Source organism: Muscardinus avellanarius (genome assembly GCF_963383645.1).
Source record: "Muscardinus avellanarius genome assembly, chromosome: 10".
Taxonomy (NCBI): domain Eukaryota; kingdom Metazoa; phylum Chordata; class Mammalia; order Rodentia; family Gliridae; genus Muscardinus; species Muscardinus avellanarius.
In genome coordinates, this window is record NC_137796.1 from 44,389,639 (window position 1) to 44,406,419 (window position 16,781).

Here is a 16,781-nt window from a genome sequence, read left to right on the forward strand (position 1 = left end):
TTTTCTGTGATATTTCTCTGTGCATGCCACGTTGCAAATACTGATCCCACTCTTGACGGCCCCAGTTGTGGCCTGGCTACCCGGTGGACTGATCCAGACTTCGCTGGCTCAAGCAGCGGCCTTGCGTCATGGAAGGCCCTGGTTCTGGCTTTGCTGGCCCCGACACTGGCCTAACCCCTCAACTGGCTCCAATCCCGGCCTCGGAGGCCCCAGCACCGGCCTTCCTCACGGCAGGCTCTGATGTTAGCCGATGGTTCCGGCATCGGCCTAACCCCTCGGCAGGCTCCGATCCAGATCTCAGAGGGCCTTGCCTCACGGAAGGCTCCGATGCCGGCCAGTGGCCCCGGCACCGGCCTAACCCCTCAGCAGGCTCTGATCCAGGCCTCGGAGGCCCCAGCATTGGCCTTGCCTCGCGGCAGGCTCCAATCCCTGCCTCAGAGGCCTCAGTAGTGGCTTTGCCTCACGGAAGGCTCCGATGCTGGTCAGGGGCCCCAGCACCGGCCTAACCCCTCGGCAGGCTCTGATCCCGGCCTTGGAGGCCCCAGCACCGGCTTTCCTCACTGCAGGCTCCGATGTTAGCCGATGGCCCCGGCATCAGCCTAACCCCTCGGCAGGCTCCGATCCAGGCCTCAGAGGCCTCAATAATGTCCTTGCCTCATGGAAGGCTCCGATGCCAGCCGTTGGCCCCAGACCCGGCCTAACCCCTCGGCAGGCTCCGATCCCGGCCTCGGAGACCCCAGCACCGGCCTTGCCTCACAGCAGGCTCCGATCCCGGCCTCGGAGGCCCCAGCACCGGCCTTCCTCATGGCAGGCTCCGATATTAGCCGATGGCCCCGGCATCGGCCTAACCCCTCGGCAGGCTCCAATCCAGGCCTCGGAGGTCTCAGTAGTGGCCTTGCCTCACGGAAGGCTCCGATGCCAGCCAGTGGCCCCGGCACCGGCCTAACCTCTTGGCAGGCTCTGATCCCGGCCTCAGAGGCCCCATCATCGACCTTGCCTCGTGGCAGGCTCCGATCCCGGCCTCGCTGGCCCCAGCACCAGCCTAACCCCTCGGCAGGCTCCGATCCTGGCCTCGAAGGCCTCAATAACGGCCTTGCCTCACGAAAGGCTCCGATGCCGGCCGTTGGCCCCAGCACCAGCCTAACCTCTTGGCAGGCTCTCATCCCGGCCTCGGAGGCCCCAGCACTGGCCTTGCCTCATTGCAGGCTCCAATCCTGGCCTCGCTGGCCCCAGCACCGGCCTAACCCCTTGGCAGGCTCCTATCCCGGCCTCAGAGGCCTCAATAGCGGCCTTGCCTCACGGAAGGCTCCGATGCCGGCCGTTGGCCCCGACACCGGCCTAACCCCTCGGCAGGCTCCGATCCCAGCCTCGGAGGCCCCAGTACTGGCCTTGCCACATGGCAGACTCCGATACCAGCTTTGCTGTGTCCGTCACTGGCCTCACCCCTCGGCAGGCTCTAATCCGAGCACCCTCTTTGCCCAACTATTTGTCGCACGTTCTCGAGGGTGCGTAGTGGTGGTAGCATTCTGCCTCTGGGGTCATTACTTCAAAAGTTCCAGGTGTAATGTATCAGATCTCTGCCTCCCCTGAGTACTGGCCACTGCCATTGCCACTGCCTCCACCATTTCAAATCTTTCCCAAGCTCTTTTTCCACTCTGAATGTTGTCCAGTCTTCCTAAGCATGTGCGACGGTAGCATTCAACCTTTGGTGTAATTTTGTTAAGGAAGCAATCCTTTTGTGGTAGAATTTTAAAGACTCAGCAATGCAAGAAAGTGCTGAACTGTAATTCTCCTCCTGCAACCCAGTGAGACACTGTTCTGCATGTGAGAACTCCTTCAAACTATTCAGCCAGAAGTAGAAGTGTTCTGAGGCAACCTGAGTCAGCAAACTCTGATACAGCTCTTTGGCCATGTCATGATTACCCATTCTAGAAGCCTGTCTGGCGATATGGTACATAGTCCATCCATTGGAGACACTTTCAAGCTGCTGTTTAATGATTGCCTTTACTTCAGCAGATAAGGCTTTCTGGCTGGCTACAAAAATCACAGTAGCCAAACTCACCAGAAGCTCCTGTTGCTGGTCTGTTGCTGATCGTCCAATCACCTTGTAGAGCTCCATGAGGTCACCAAGCATCCCATCGCCCAGCACCGGCAGCTGCATGGCAATGGCTGCCAGGCAGTGGCACATCAGGATCCGGGCAGCATCTTGAGCACTGTACAACTGCGTCAGCAAGGTCTCAACCACCGACTGGCTAAGATGGGGCCTGCCCTTGGGCAACTTCACCATACAATTTAGAGCTATTTTTAAAGTGGCTTGAGCACCTGGGCTATCATCTTGAGTACAAAGCACCAAAAGGGATTCCAGGCCAAAGACAGCATCTTGTTCCAGTGCCAAAAGATCCTTTTCTTGACAGGAGACTATTATATTAGTTAGGACTCTCACTCCATGAGCAGCAATGCCCCTGTTATTATGATAACAACATTCCTGGGCTAATTTGATTAAATCAGAGGATCTGGGGAAGAACCTATATTTTCTGGAGCTATACTGAAGTACTGTTTGATGGCAATGGTCCCTGATAGTGTGGAAAGGACAGACAACAAGCCCTAATTTTAAGCTATCATAAGGAGTCTGGAGGGCACATTCACAGAGTACCTGGATATTTTCCCTACTCCATGTATGTGGTGTTTTACTGGCAAGCAATTTCAGATCTTGAATAGCAAGTTTCTTTACTGCTTTCCTGGGATCATTCTTCAAATATTGCAACAGAAGCTGGATCTGCTTAGGCGTATCGACCAAAGATGAAGCTGCAAGCAGAGTAAAAGTATGCAACAAAACAATCACCATTTTGGTGGAAGGATAGGATGTGAGCAGCTGTTGTAAAAGCTGACGAGCACTGGAAGCCAGGATAGCATCATGGTGCATGTGCTGTACGATGGGGATCAACTTCAGCTTCAAGTCTACTGGCGTAGCTAAACCTTGAATCATTTCACTGATTTTGTTACAGATTCCTACTGCAAAATCCTTTGACTGTGCAGAAAAGTTAGCAGCGGCAAAAACAGCAGCTTCAACTTCTACATTATCATGTGAATCCAAACTCTGACGAAGACTGTGATGAGCGTTCTTCCTCTCAGGAATTATTGATGCCACACTTCCCAACATCCGGAGCGTGATGGCTCTTGCCACAGGATCATTACTATGAATCACAGAAAAAAATTCTCTTCACAAATTCATCCACATTTAGAATCTTCTCCAAATGCTTCTCACTTTGTTGGGTAACTTTAAGAACACACAGCCTCAGAAAATTATTTCAAACTCTGAAAACATCAGCTAACTTTAGGAATGCAGAATTGATGAGAATAGGAAATGGATATTTCGGAAAGAGCCTGGGAAATCGAACAACTGCTTCACACTGTTCACCAAGTTTGAGTTAGCATCCAGTTCCTGTTTGCCATAGCCGGCATCTGCCAGAAAGGACTTAGTTGAGTTTGACGCCATGACCCGAATAGTTACTTGACTAGCCTAATCAGAAAGATTGCAAACTCTGCCCCAGCACCGCCATCTTCTCCCGCCGCTTTCTCGCAGATTTTCCCTCCACGGGCCGTCAAGCCCTGTTGCGCATGCGCCCTGCTCACCCCGCCGTTCGTCGGCACCTCTGTGGCCCTCACCCCTGTTTCAGAATTTTAAAAAAAATTAAAAGGGCCAGGAGTATAGGTTGGAGGTAGAATACTCTTGGGTTCAATACCCGGTGCCAAATAAATAAATAAATAAATAAATGAACAGCTTTTAATTTTTAGAGCAGTTTTAGATTTATAGAAAGTAGAACTCCCATAAACCTCCTTAACCAAATCCCCCACAGTTTTTTTCTATTTTTAACATCCTATCTTGTATTAGTATGGTATATTTATGACAGTTCATAATTCATATAAGATTCACTCTCAATGTTGTACATTTCTGTGGATTTTGAAAACTGTATAGTGATAAATATTTACCATGACCAAATGATAAAAAAGGATCTAGACATGATGAATATTTCTGGCAGAGGCATAAGCAAGAGAAAAGGGCCTGGAAACAGGAGTTAATATCCTATGTCTGTGTGCTGGACAAGGTTCATTGGCAGCGGAAGTGGGAGAATAGCAGGCAGTGAAGTTAGAGAGGACCACATGCTGTCAAACCTGTGACCTCATTCCTGCCTGCCTTGCCTCTCCAACCCACCAAGAAAACCCCCTCCTCACCACCTGCTGAGTCCCTGCCTTAATGCAAATGGCTTCCGTGCTCTCCTATACAAGTAACCTTCTGTATACTTAACCTGCAAAATGTGTCTTCTTGAACATTTGCCCACTCCTGGGACGCTGCATGTCATAGGTGTGGCTTCATCTCTATTTCCCTGGGCCTAGTATATATTGGGTTTTAGTAAAATGTATTTGTTATGTGACGAGAAGAGAAGTGGGCTTCAGATACGAGGCCACTGTTTCAAAATTTTTATAAAAGTGAAATTAAGGACTTCCGGGAAGATTGCGACAGAGAAAAGCGGGGCTCGTAACAACCAGTCTCTATTACCACAAAATCAGTGCCTTTCATAGCCAGAAAGCACCATCAGCAGAGAAACAAAAAATGTAATTACAAGGGACAGAGAAAAAGGGCTGGAAAAACAAGACACCAGAAAGAAACCAGACCGCAGTGCTGCGGCCACAGCCGTGGTGCGGAGTGGTGCGGGCGCCATCTTCTCCTGCAGCACCAGGCCCCAGAGAGGAGGGGGACTCCGAACGGAGCTCAGAGCCAGAGAGGAGATATGCCGGCCTCACGGCCAAAGACGCATCAGCAGCACCTTATTGCTGGTGACAGTGGCGAGTTCACTGGACGGCACCAGACCAACACACTCAACAGCCTACCAGGCTCCAGAGAAGAGCGGCGGACAGTGAGCCGAGGTGAGCCGCTGCGGAACAGCCGGGCGGAAGTCGGCAGATTTTTCAGCACAGGGAGCATCTAAAGCTCCGAGTGGCTGGGCTCAGCACACCCTGTAGGGACCCAGAGCAGAGCTCAAAACCAGAGAAGAAATACGCCAGCCTCACGGCCGAGGGTGTGACAGTGGCACCATATTGGCACCGGTGGCAGCAGCAGCGAATTCACCAAGTCCACTACAGCTCCATTGGCGCACTCAACAACAGTGAGTCAAATTGCAGCCCCCTGGAGGAGAAATCCCAGTACTGTACTCCCAGGGACTTGACCCAGTCGGGGAGTGGCGGTGGCAGAGATATCACACCATAGGAGAACACCCAACCTGGCCCCACCCCCCCCCCATGGTCTAAAGCAGCCTTGATTGACTCTCTGGGTCTGAGACTCTGCGATACAACCCAGTAAAGGAGTAGTGGGGACTGAGATACCACAGACTCGAGATCCAGAGCACCCTAAGTGAAGTCATAGTGACCCAAGGGAAGAACCTAGAGAAGGCACAAACTTCCGAAATCATGGGAAAGAGGAATAACAATGGAGCAATGAATGCCCACAACATCAGAACCTGATAACACAGAAATTCAGAGATCTCTAGAAGATCAAATCAGGAAAATAACGTTAGAAATAATAGAGGACTTTCTAAAAGAATTCAGAGAGAGTCGAAAAGAGATAAAGGATGCAATCAATGAAATAAAGGCCTCAATTCAAAGTACAACCGATTAGACCACATGGAGAATAGAATCTCGCTCTTAGAAGATGATCAATCCAAAAATGAACGCATAGTTTCTAATTTAGAAAAAAAAATACGACAGCAGGAATCTGACATTGAAGAAATATGGGCCCATTTTAAGAGAGCTAATCTAAGAATAATTGGAATAGAAGAGGGCAAAGAAGGTGAAACCAAAGGGATCAACAATCTCTTCAAGGAAGTAATAGCAGAAAATTTTCCAAACAGTGCAAGAGGTCGATACACAGGTCCAGGAAACTTATAGAACTCCCTTTAGAGAGGATCAGAGAAGATCCCCACGCCACATAATTGTCAAAATGACCAATGTGTAAGCCAAGCAGAGAATCTTAAAGGCAACAAAAACAAAGGGCCAAGTGACATTCAGAGGCAAACCAATTAGAATCACTCCAGACTTCCCAAACCAAGTCATGAGAGCCAGAAGGGCTTGGAGTAACATATTCCAAACTCTGAAAGAAAACAACATCCAGCCAAAAACTTTCTATCAAATTAGATGGGGAAATAAGAAGCTTCCACGACAAACAGAAACTGAAGGAATTTATGTCTTCAAATCCAGTGCTAGAGAAAATACTCAAAGAGATTAACTTCAAAGAAGAAATAGGTAACACACACCAGAACCAGAGAAACAAGATTTTCCATCCAACAGACAACTAAGATTGGATATCTGTGGAGATTCATTATTTATGTTAGTTTGTTACCTATCTCTAAAGGGTATTGTTTGCTTTTATTGTTGCTAATTTTTAGGATTTCTATTTGGAATATTAATATACCTTCAGATATAGCATTTGGAAATATTTTATCCCATTCTGTCAGTAACTTTTAACTCTGTTTACATTGTCTTTGGAAATACAATATTTTTTTTTTTAGGGAGTTTGTATACCCTTCTGTTGCCTGTGCCATTGAAATCATATCCAAGAAATCACTGCCAATTTCAATTTTGTGAGGTTTTATGACCCAGATTTTCTTCTAAAAGTTTATAGTCTTAAGATTTATATTTAGGTCTTTTACCTATTTTGAGTTAATATTTGTATATGGTGTTAGGTAAGGGTCCCATTTTATTATTTTTCATGTAATTATTATTTTTCAACAATATTTAGTTAAATGATTATTATTTCCTCCACCAAATGTTCATGGAAACCTTGTCAAAAATAACTTGACAATATATGGAAGAATTTATCTCTTGGCTTTTATTTAACTTCAATGGTTTATATATCTGCCTTTATAACAGTACTACACTGTTTTAATTATTGTAGCTTTATATGGTTTGAAATCAGAAAATATACATCTTCTAGCTTTGTTCTTTTTCGAGATCGTTGTGGGTACCTAGAGTCCATATTCCATATTTGGATAGATTTTTTCTGAAAAATAAATAAGTAAATGTATGATAGTTTCACCTAAAAAAAAAAGAAAAAATAATCTCTTGTAAGAAAGAAAGCAAAAAGAAATACTAAAATGTTTGAGTCATCAAAAGCTTGGTATCAGACAAATTAAACTGTTATGTGAGATTACCATTGTTAATTTTGGATAAATTGCTATAATACTAGATGCCAACCACTAAGCCAAGCATGGGAAGGAGGGATGGGGAGGGAATGGGGTGGGGATTGGGTAGGGGCTAACTGGGCGATGTGTGCATGTATGTCTACAAAAGTTTTTTTTTTTATCCCATTATGATGTATGAATACATTCCACCAATAAAAAAAGTAAAAAAGGAAAAAAAATTAAAATTAATTATAAGATGTTTGATAGATAAAGGACCCAAAAAGAATGTTTGATACTTGGTCAAGCCCAGGCACTACCCACCAATCAGATGTCAGGAACCTGGGACCTCCTTATCGGGGTCTCATATAAAAAAAAAACTATACAGACCTCAAAGGCCTCCCTTACTTTTGAGGTGGCCTGCATTCTCCCTTGAACACATACCCCTCCACTTTCCTAAATAAACTTGTCTTTATCTGTGGGAGGGGAAAAAAGTGCAGTTAGAAAGAGCTGGGTGTGGTGACACATACCTGTACTATACTTGGGAGGTTGAGACAGAAAGTTTGCCGGTTGGAAGCCAGCGTAGAAACCTTGTTTAAAAATAAAAGATAAAATAGGCCTGGGGTATCGCTCAGAGGTAGAATATCTCTGGGTTCAATTACTAGTACCATGCACACACAGAAAAAGTCATCAAGAGGCTGGAACATAGTTTAGTAACAGAGTGCTTGCCTGGCTTGTGTGACACCACAAAGAAAATTTTTAAAAATAAAGAAACATGATAAGTTTTTTTTTGTGTGTGTGGTACTGGAGATGGAACCCTTCTACCTCCAGGCTACACTCCCAGATCTATTTTATATTTTATTTGGAAACAGGGTCTCTTAAGCCAGAGAGGCTGGCTTTGAACCTGTACGATCCTCCTGTCTCCACCTCCCAAGTGTGGGGATTACAAGCGTGTGCCACCACGCCCGGCTACATGATAAGTTTTGAGATAATAAAATTTGCTCCCATTCATTAGATTTAAAATAGACCATAATTATTTATGAATATGATGTGGTGTTTTGTGGTACTGGAAATGAAACCCAGGGCTTCACACATGCTAGGCGAATATTCTGCCACTGAGCTATATACCCAGTCCTGGTACAGTGTTTATTTTGCTTCTTTTAAAAATTTTTTTCCTACTCCCTAGTTTATTTTTAAATCCCCTCTGCATGCTTTGGGTTCTGAGATCAAGTGCCAATTTCTACAGATACAGGAAAGGTATACATCTTGGTTTAGATTGTTTTCTGGATATGCTTATTGTATATGTTTCAGATAATACCTTTCTATATTTTGAATGCAACTAATTATTTTGGTCGTATAATTGATAAACATGTGGATCTTTATGCAACTCTGAATGCTGAAATGAAAGAGCATTTTAAGGATTCCAGTAAGAAAACAACTATGGAAAAGGTAGAGAAATTTGGATTGTATGGATTAGAAGAAAAAGCACTTTTTTACAGGTAAAATACTATTTAATCTTTAAAGTCATGAGGCATTAGATAGTTTAAGTGATAAATACCTATTTTCACTATTGACTGTACATATCAAGCTTGGCTACCTCTCAGGAGGGTATCCCCAATGCAGTGTGTCACCAGACATTTGATAGAGTTGTACATATGAGACTCTATCCCTAGCTCCTGAGCATAGCACAACAGCAGTGCAACCCTAGGCACTGATGGAGCTGCCATTGTGTACAACATACGCATGCATCTGTAACTTGTTTAGTTCTTACCAACTTCCTATAAAATAGGCATCATTCCTACATTACTGATAAGCTAACTCAACTGTTGAATGTTACGTTGGGTAGGTTAGACTATGCCACTGGGTGGCGTAGTCTCTGTTCTAGCCTGGTTCATCCATCCCACATATATATTGATATCCTTTTTTCTGAATCAATAACCAGGATCATTGGTGATAGCCTTGAGTCAGAAAATTTACAACTTTATTATGCCATGTTAATATTTGTTATGTTGTCTGATTAAAAAGATTTATTCTATTCAAAAATGCTAAATGTTTTTATATGTAGGCTTACATTAAATAATGTGCCACTAAAGGCTCTTAAAGACCTTTATTTCTAGTATAGAGTATAAAACTATGCATTTTAGGAAGACTTGTATGTTTTCCATTTGATAGTTAAGTTGAGGGAAAGCTGATTTGCTTTTTGAAATCTCTGTGTTAAACTGATACTATTGTTCTCCAGGGTTCAGGTGTTGGAGATAAGCCAAAAAGAAGATGCTTGGGTCCTGGATAATGTCCTTGTAAAGTTCATAGATGAGGGTAGGACTGAACTTGTCACAAGAAACCAACTGTTGCATCTCCCAGAAAATTTCCACACCCTTCCCCCCCAGGCCGTGGAATTTATTGTTTGTCGAGTAAAACCTGCTGATAGTGAAATCGAATGGAATCCAAAGGTTAATTATTTTGTCTTTTTATGTTTTGTTGACTTGTAGAATATATTTAATCCAAAATATATACAAAATCGAGGCCTTTTGAATTAATTTTTAAATTTTTTTTTTCAGTACTGGGGATTGAACCCAGGGGCATTCTACCTCCAAGCTATACCTCTAGCCCTATTTTTATTCTTTATTTTGAAACAGGTTCTCAACAAGTTGCAAAAGGCCTCACTAAATAGCTGAGTCTAGCTGTGAACCATTGATCTTCCTATCTTAGACTCCCAGGTACTAGGATTACAAGTGTGCACCACCATGCCCAGGGCCTTTGCTTCATGTTCCTCACTGCAAAGTGTAGTCCCTGTTGCTGCAATATGCTGTTAATTGCCAATTTGCACAGAACCTAGCCCTCATTAGTGCTCACAGTCTTAGGAGTGGTATAATGGAGAGGTTGTAGTGAAATAAACTGGCTAGCAATATATGGAGAAAAGGCAGTGTAAGCCGGGCGTGGTAGTGCACATTTGAAATCCAAGTACTTGAGAGGATTGCAGGTTCCTGATTGGCCTCAGGTACTTAGTGAAGCCCTCTGCAACTTAGACCCTGTTTGAAAATAAAGAGTAAATAATAGGGCTGGGAGTGTAGCTCAGAGGTAGAATTACCCTGGGGTAAATGCCCAGTAACACACATACAAAAGCAGTGTGAGCACCTACAAAAACATGTCCCAGCTGGGCGTGGAGATACATGCTTGTAATCCCAGTACTTGGGAGGCTAAGATAGGTTCCCGATCAGCCTCAGCAAAGTAGTGAGGCTCTCATCAACCTATTGAGACTCTGTTTTAGAATAAAAATAAAATAGGGCTAGGGTATAGCTTGGAGATACAATGCCCCTGATTTCAGTCCCCAGTACCACAAAAGTAAAACAGTTGACCCAGTCAGTGGAAATACAGATGAAGGATACTCTTTGGAGAGGCCAGGTAGTTCTGGTAGGATTGGGAGGTGGATAGGAAAGAAAGATGGAGATCAGAAAAGCTTCCACAGGACATCAGCCCCCTCTTTGAGGAGAGGGGGCTGATGTCTCCCTAGCCTGTTTACTCTGGGCCCTGTGGGGTCACTAGGCTGTCACGAAGGAATTAGAATGAATAGAGCCCCAATGGCAGAGAACACTGCCTGTGCCAAGATGTGGCGCTCCGAGAGCAGTGCTGCACAGAGAGCAGTGCCCTGCAGGCACATTCAGTAGTGACTCAAGCTCGTAATGATGCTCCTGACTCTTCAAGAGGATATTGAACTTTATGGAATCACATTAGTGGAATATGAAATAGGCCATTGCAGTTAGCAAAACAGAAACAGCCAGGTGTGGTGGTGCACGTTGTAATCCCAGCATTTGGGAGGCTGAGACAGGAGGATTGTGGTTTGAGGACAGCTTTAGCTACTACTTAGTAAGGCCCTGTTTCAAAATAAAGAATAAAAAATAGGGCTGTGGGTGTAGCTCAGAGGTAGAATGTCCCTGGGTTCCATCCCGAGTTCTGCAACAACAAAAAAAGAAAGAAAGAAAGAAAGAAAGTAAAGAAAAGAAACAGTTTTTATTATAAAAAAAAAAGGTTAGCCGGGTGTGGTGGTACACGCTTGTAATCCCTGCGCTTGGGAGGCAGAGACAGGAGGACTGCGCCAGTTTTGAAGCCAGCCTTGCTGACTTAAGAGACCCTGTTTTCAAATAAAAATATAACAAAAAAAAATATGTCTGGGAGTGAAGACCAGAGGTAGAAGGGTTTCCAGGAACGCCAGTGCCACCAAAAAAAAAAAAAAAAAAAAAAGGTTAAACAGTACTCAGGAAATAGGTGAAATTTCTCCAGGATAAATACACAAATTTACTGTTGTGCGTTTAGTAAAACAGCCTTTGTCAATGATAGTCTTCTTCCTTTGTTGTAATATATATTTCCTGGGTTTTGGGCATGTAGCCATCAGCAAGAAGGTCGTGGTTCTTGTCCCCAACAAACTTTGGTCTATAAAGATGGCCAGTCATGAGTGTTTCTTTTTCTTGTTTTTTTTCTTTTCTCTTTTAATTTCCTTCCTTCCCTTCCTCCATCCCTTTTTGTGATGGTTCTGGGGGTTGAACACGGGCATTCTATCTCTGAGCTACATCCCCAGCTCTTTTTTATTTTTTATGTTGAAATGGGGTCTCACTAGGTTGCTGAGAGTCCATAGGCAAAGACCTTTGCCTGTTTGGGTGACTCACTACTAGCATGAGGCCTCATACAAGTTCCTGTACTTTTCTGTACATCTGCGCTTGTTAAACTCTTCATTACCCTCACTGAGGAGAGGGGGTTGATGTCTTTCTAGCCCGTAGGGCTTTGAGGCCAAAATTAAATGTTCAAACTAGTCAGCATATATAGAAAAAAGTATTTTGTTAAAGTTTCAGTTAATGTTAAGTGCTTTTTTCAGGTTACTAGGTACATTCATCATAAAATTGTCGGAAAATTACATGATGCGAAAGTGGTATTGGCCTTGGGAAATACAGTTTGGATAGATCCAATGGTAAGCATGAATTTTTTTAAAAAAAGAAATCTCAGTTTGAATGATCTCTTAAAATTACCCATATTGTTTAATGTGTTGCTTGAATGACTGATGTTTTTTTCTTGTTATTTGGATCATGAATTTGGATGTGAGTTTAGGTTTTGCTTTGTAACCTGGTTCACACATGAACTCAAACACACAGTTTCATGAAACTGTCCTTACTGTATGTGGTATTTTCAATATACAATTCTGTTCTATTTCACCTCTTTAAGTATTGATTGTGAATCATTAACTCTCATTTTAGATGCCTTGAGTCAGTGACAGACACAACATTGTCCATCTTTTTTAGTTTGTAAATGAGCCCAAAGTCCTGGGACATGTTCAGTAATACTGAGGATCCCATTCCTTGAGCATTCAAAGATAGGTTTTTACTATGTTCACAGTTTCAACCTCACTCATTCACCAACTATTTATTGAGCACCTACTAGAATCAGTGTGGTAAGACTAGTACTGGGCTCTTGGATTCCACCTCTGCCCCGTGGAGCTGATGTGTGGGTTGAGGGCAGTGAGTAAGACTGGCATCATACCCTCTCTGTCCACACCTTAGGAACTCTACTCTTTAATTAAAAGTTTTGCTGTATTAGATAAATCTAAATTACAGTGGCTATTTTTAAGATTTAAAGAAATTCTGTTCATAAAATCTGTTTTGCTGAAGTTATTTTTATAAGATTAGAAAACCTTTCAAGGGACGTATGGGCATAAGATTGGAGGATAAGAGGAGAAATATAGATTAGCAGTGTAGTTAAGTAGAGAGACATAGGGTCTTAATTTATGTCATAGCCAGCATTGTAGTTGTTCTTTGTTAGAGAAAAATGGAAACTTATATTAAGTAGGGATTTCTAAAACTGTAACCCAGAGAAAAAAGCAGAGAAAACCCACTTAGCAAATATGTTTCCATAGCTGCAATTTGTTCACTGGCCAGTGTTCATTGGGAGCTGGAGGGGAAACAGACCCCACACTTGCTTACTTCTTTACTTACCCCCATTGTACCTCCAGTTTGAGTGAACACGGCATTCTCAGGTTGGAACATGTACTCAGAGTTCACTCTGGAAGGTGCCCAGCTGAAGGTGTAACCTATGGCCCCGCCACTGAGTGAAGGGACACTGAATCCTGTGTGCGTACTTCCCCTTCACAGGAGTGAGACTTCTGCAGATTTTCATAGTTCACTTAATTTTGTATAAATTGAATGAATGAGAATGTTTTGGTTGAAGAAAAGACAAATGAAGGAGACAGTCCAGAACATAGGATTGAGGACAGCTTCAGCTACTACCTATACCTAGTGAGGCCCTGCTTCAAAATAAAGAATGACATAAACTCCTTTTGGGGGTGCATTAGGATGAAAGCCTTAAGGAGCCTCCTTTTTTTGTTGTTGTTGTACTGAGGGTAGAACCCAGGGGCTTTTCTACCTCCAGGTTATACTCCCAGACCTATTTTATACTTTATTTGGAAACAGGGTCTCACTAAGTTGCTGACAGCCTCACTAAGTAGCTGAGGCTGTCGTTGAACCTGTGCAATCCTCCTGTCTCAGCTTCCCATGTGCTGGGATTACAAGCGTGCACCATCATGCCTGGCTAGAGCCTCCTTTTTGATGGAAATAAAGCCGTTGAATTAGAATTTTGTATATGGTCACAGTATTCCATATTGGTCTGGACTAGGGATTTTATTTCAGGATTCAGTCTCCACCAGATCATATTTTTGCCATGTGGGTCTGGTCTTTGGAAAGCCTGATGCAACCTCAGCTATGAAATAGTGGGATGCTGCACTGGAAAAGCCTTTGTGACAGAGGCCATGTTCTGGAGTGCACCAGATGCTCAGAGAGGTTGGGAGGAGATGTGAGAGTGTTCAGGATGGACCTAAAACTCAAAAGTGTGACTCCTGCCAATGCCCTGTGTTTTCTTTGATTCAAGGTACATGTTACAAAACTTTCAAATTTGAAAACTTCAATCATTGATTATAATGTTCGAACTGAAATTTTGTCCATGGGAATGGGCATTGATAATTTAGAACATGTAGAACAACTGAAAAAATTATACAAAGAAGCTGGAATGCCAACTTTTGAAGAACATCTAGGTCAACCCCTGTAAGTACATTTCTGTCTCCCTTTTGGAAGATCTGTTTTATGGAAATATTATTCGCAAGGGTTAAGTTACATGAGTCTCCATGTTTCCATCACTGAGCTTAAGTAATTTTCAAGATTAACCATTCCCAAGTTTTCCGGGTTTTGAGCAGAGGAATGACTTAGTCAAAGGTAGCTCTTGGTTGTTGTGCTGAGTATAACTGAAGAACAGCGTGGTAGAAAAAGGCTGTGCCAAGAATTTTAAGACAGGATGATGAGGCTTGGATGGTAGTTTTGTGGATGTGGCATTAAGTAGCAACTTTATAAATGTCTTGAAACTGGAGCTGATGGGATTTCCAAGCACACTGGATTCATAGAATATGGTTGCACAGGACCTCATTGAAGATAGTGAGTGTTTAAAGCCAGGAAACTGGCCAAGAGTTCCCAAGGAGTGAGTGGGAAAGACTGAGGCCTCGTATTGAGTGATGGAGAACTTGAGAAGGCACAGCCATAGGCTGGAAAGAAACCTGGAAAAGGAAGGTTCTGGGCAGCAGGCGGGGCAGAGAAGAGCCCCATAGAACAGAGTAAGAGGAACTGTGCCAGGTACTGTCACAGCCAAAATGGAAGGAGGATCAAACTGACCACTGGGTTTAGGGGCATGATCTTTGGAATTTTGAAAGGATCTTAAATTATAGCTGTCAGTAGGGGGATTATAAAAGAACCTGGCAAAGATTAAATGATTTATAGTCTAAAGGTTTTTGTTTTCTATCTTAATAAATTGGGTACTTGAGGAATTAGTATAACAACTGGATGAAGCATTCACCTAGGTCAGAAGGATGTTGGGAGGGTGGACAGGTTCTGGGCACTATAAGCATGCACCACCATGCCTAGCTCTCTCTATATTTTAGACAGATATAAATGGCATTATTTTTTTACACAAAGAATATTTCTAGAAGTTAGTAATAGGGGTGGTCCCTGGAAAGATGGTTTGAGTGATGGGAAAGAAAGGAAGAAAAACCTTTTTTTTTTTTTTACTTTCTATTCTTTTATTCTATTTTGAATGAGGTAATAGTGTATGTTGCTTTTCTCAAAAGTCCATTGAATTTAGAAGGAAACTTAGTGAATGAATGCCTTTCTTTGATAATACCTGTCATCCACCAAGCACTCATGTAAGGAGTACAGCACTGAGCGGAGCTGGCCATCCCTGCTAGGCCACCTGTACTAATATGTGAGCCCAATGTGGGTCCAGCTCCAGATGATGAGCCCTCCAGTTGTTGAGTGCCTGGTCTCCTCCTCTTCTGCCTGATATCTGCTGAAGTTCCAGCGCTAACCTCTGCCTCTTCTGTCCAGGATACCTCCCCCAGTGGAAGATGCTGCTTGTGAGCACAGCACACAGCAAGAGGACAGGAGTGCAGAAAGAGGGGCTGACCCTAAGACAAGCTCAGAAAACCTAAAGCCTGGTTGGTATTTATTTAAAACATGGCTATCTTATTTTTATTTATTTACTTATATAATTATTTAGTGTGGTGCTGGGGATGGAACCTAGGGGCCTTCTTCCTCCAGGCTATGCCCCCAGCCCTATTTTATTTTTTATTTTGAAACGAGGTCTTACTAAGTTGTTTAGGCTGGCTTTGAACCTATAATCCTTCAGTCTCAGCCTTCCATGTACTAGGATTACAGGTGTGTTCCACCACACTCAAAAGATGATTAACTTTAAATCATTAATGTTTAGACATTGTCTCATGTTTAGGCATTCCATTGGTTGATGACATATAGAGCATACGACACAAATAGACATTGCCTAACTTTTAACAGTGCAACTTCAGTGGTGTTTTTTTTGCAACCAATTTTTGTTTTATGTATGTCCCCTGAAGCACACAGACGCTATGTGATCCGCTCATTGGAGTTTGTACATATGCACATGTCCCTTAGCCATGCCCTGATCATGCTGTTGAAGTATGATCTTTGTCTGTGAAATTCATTATTGCAAACAGAAGTAATTCTTAAGATTATGTTTTGCAACTAGATACTTGGGTTACTATAAAATTTATTCTATTATGTAATACATTCCTCATCTAAAAGTTGCATAAAGTATACAAAAGTGTGTAGATCTGTCTATCCATCTCCTATATTCTATAGTATGAATGCACCATAATTTAAGAAGATGTTGGGGTTTTCTTTGGTATCTATTAAAGCTGCTATGAACATTCTTGTTAAGTTTTTGCATGGTAATTTTAAATGTTTTAGATTGAAAAGTTTAACTTGCATTATTATAGTGTTGTCATAGTGTATATTCAACATTGGTTCCATGTTCTGGAAGTATCTTTAGCAGCGTCCTGACAGGTTAAGATAGGATGAAGAAGCCTGGACATTTTATCCTGTGCTCAGCAATTATAATGTAGTTTCTCTTCAAAAGAGCAACTTTACTTTCCTGATTATTTAGTATTTGTTAAAACATTTTGGGGATGATGGAGCTGAACCCAGGGATGTTCTTCAAGCTACACTTCCAGCCCTGTTTTATTTTTTATTTTGAGAAGGGTGTCCCACTGAGTTG

General features: G+C 43.0%; 1 protein-coding gene and 1 pseudogene across 2 annotated transcripts in view; one reads left to right on the forward strand and one right to left on the reverse strand.

Moving 5' to 3' along the window:
- Positions 1-16,781, forward strand: part of TDRD12 (tudor domain containing 12) — a gene marked incomplete at both ends in the record, with an annotated part of 109,580 nt that overhangs the window by 90,290 nt on the left and 2,509 nt on the right. The window contains 5 exons of the mRNA XM_080703546.1: positions 8,484-8,671; positions 9,412-9,622; positions 12,040-12,132; positions 14,079-14,251; positions 15,578-15,687. Coding sequence (XP_080559672.1) covers positions 8,484-8,671; positions 9,412-9,622; positions 12,040-12,132; positions 14,079-14,251; positions 15,578-15,687 — 775 coding nt within the window. The remainder of the gene's footprint in view (positions 1-8,483; positions 8,672-9,411; positions 9,623-12,039; positions 12,133-14,078; positions 14,252-15,577; positions 15,688-16,781) is intronic.
- LOC308267869 (integrator complex subunit 7-like) lies at positions 1,676-3,496 on the reverse strand (annotated as a pseudogene). The gene has a single exon. The product of its transcript is annotated as an integrator complex subunit 7-like (transcript).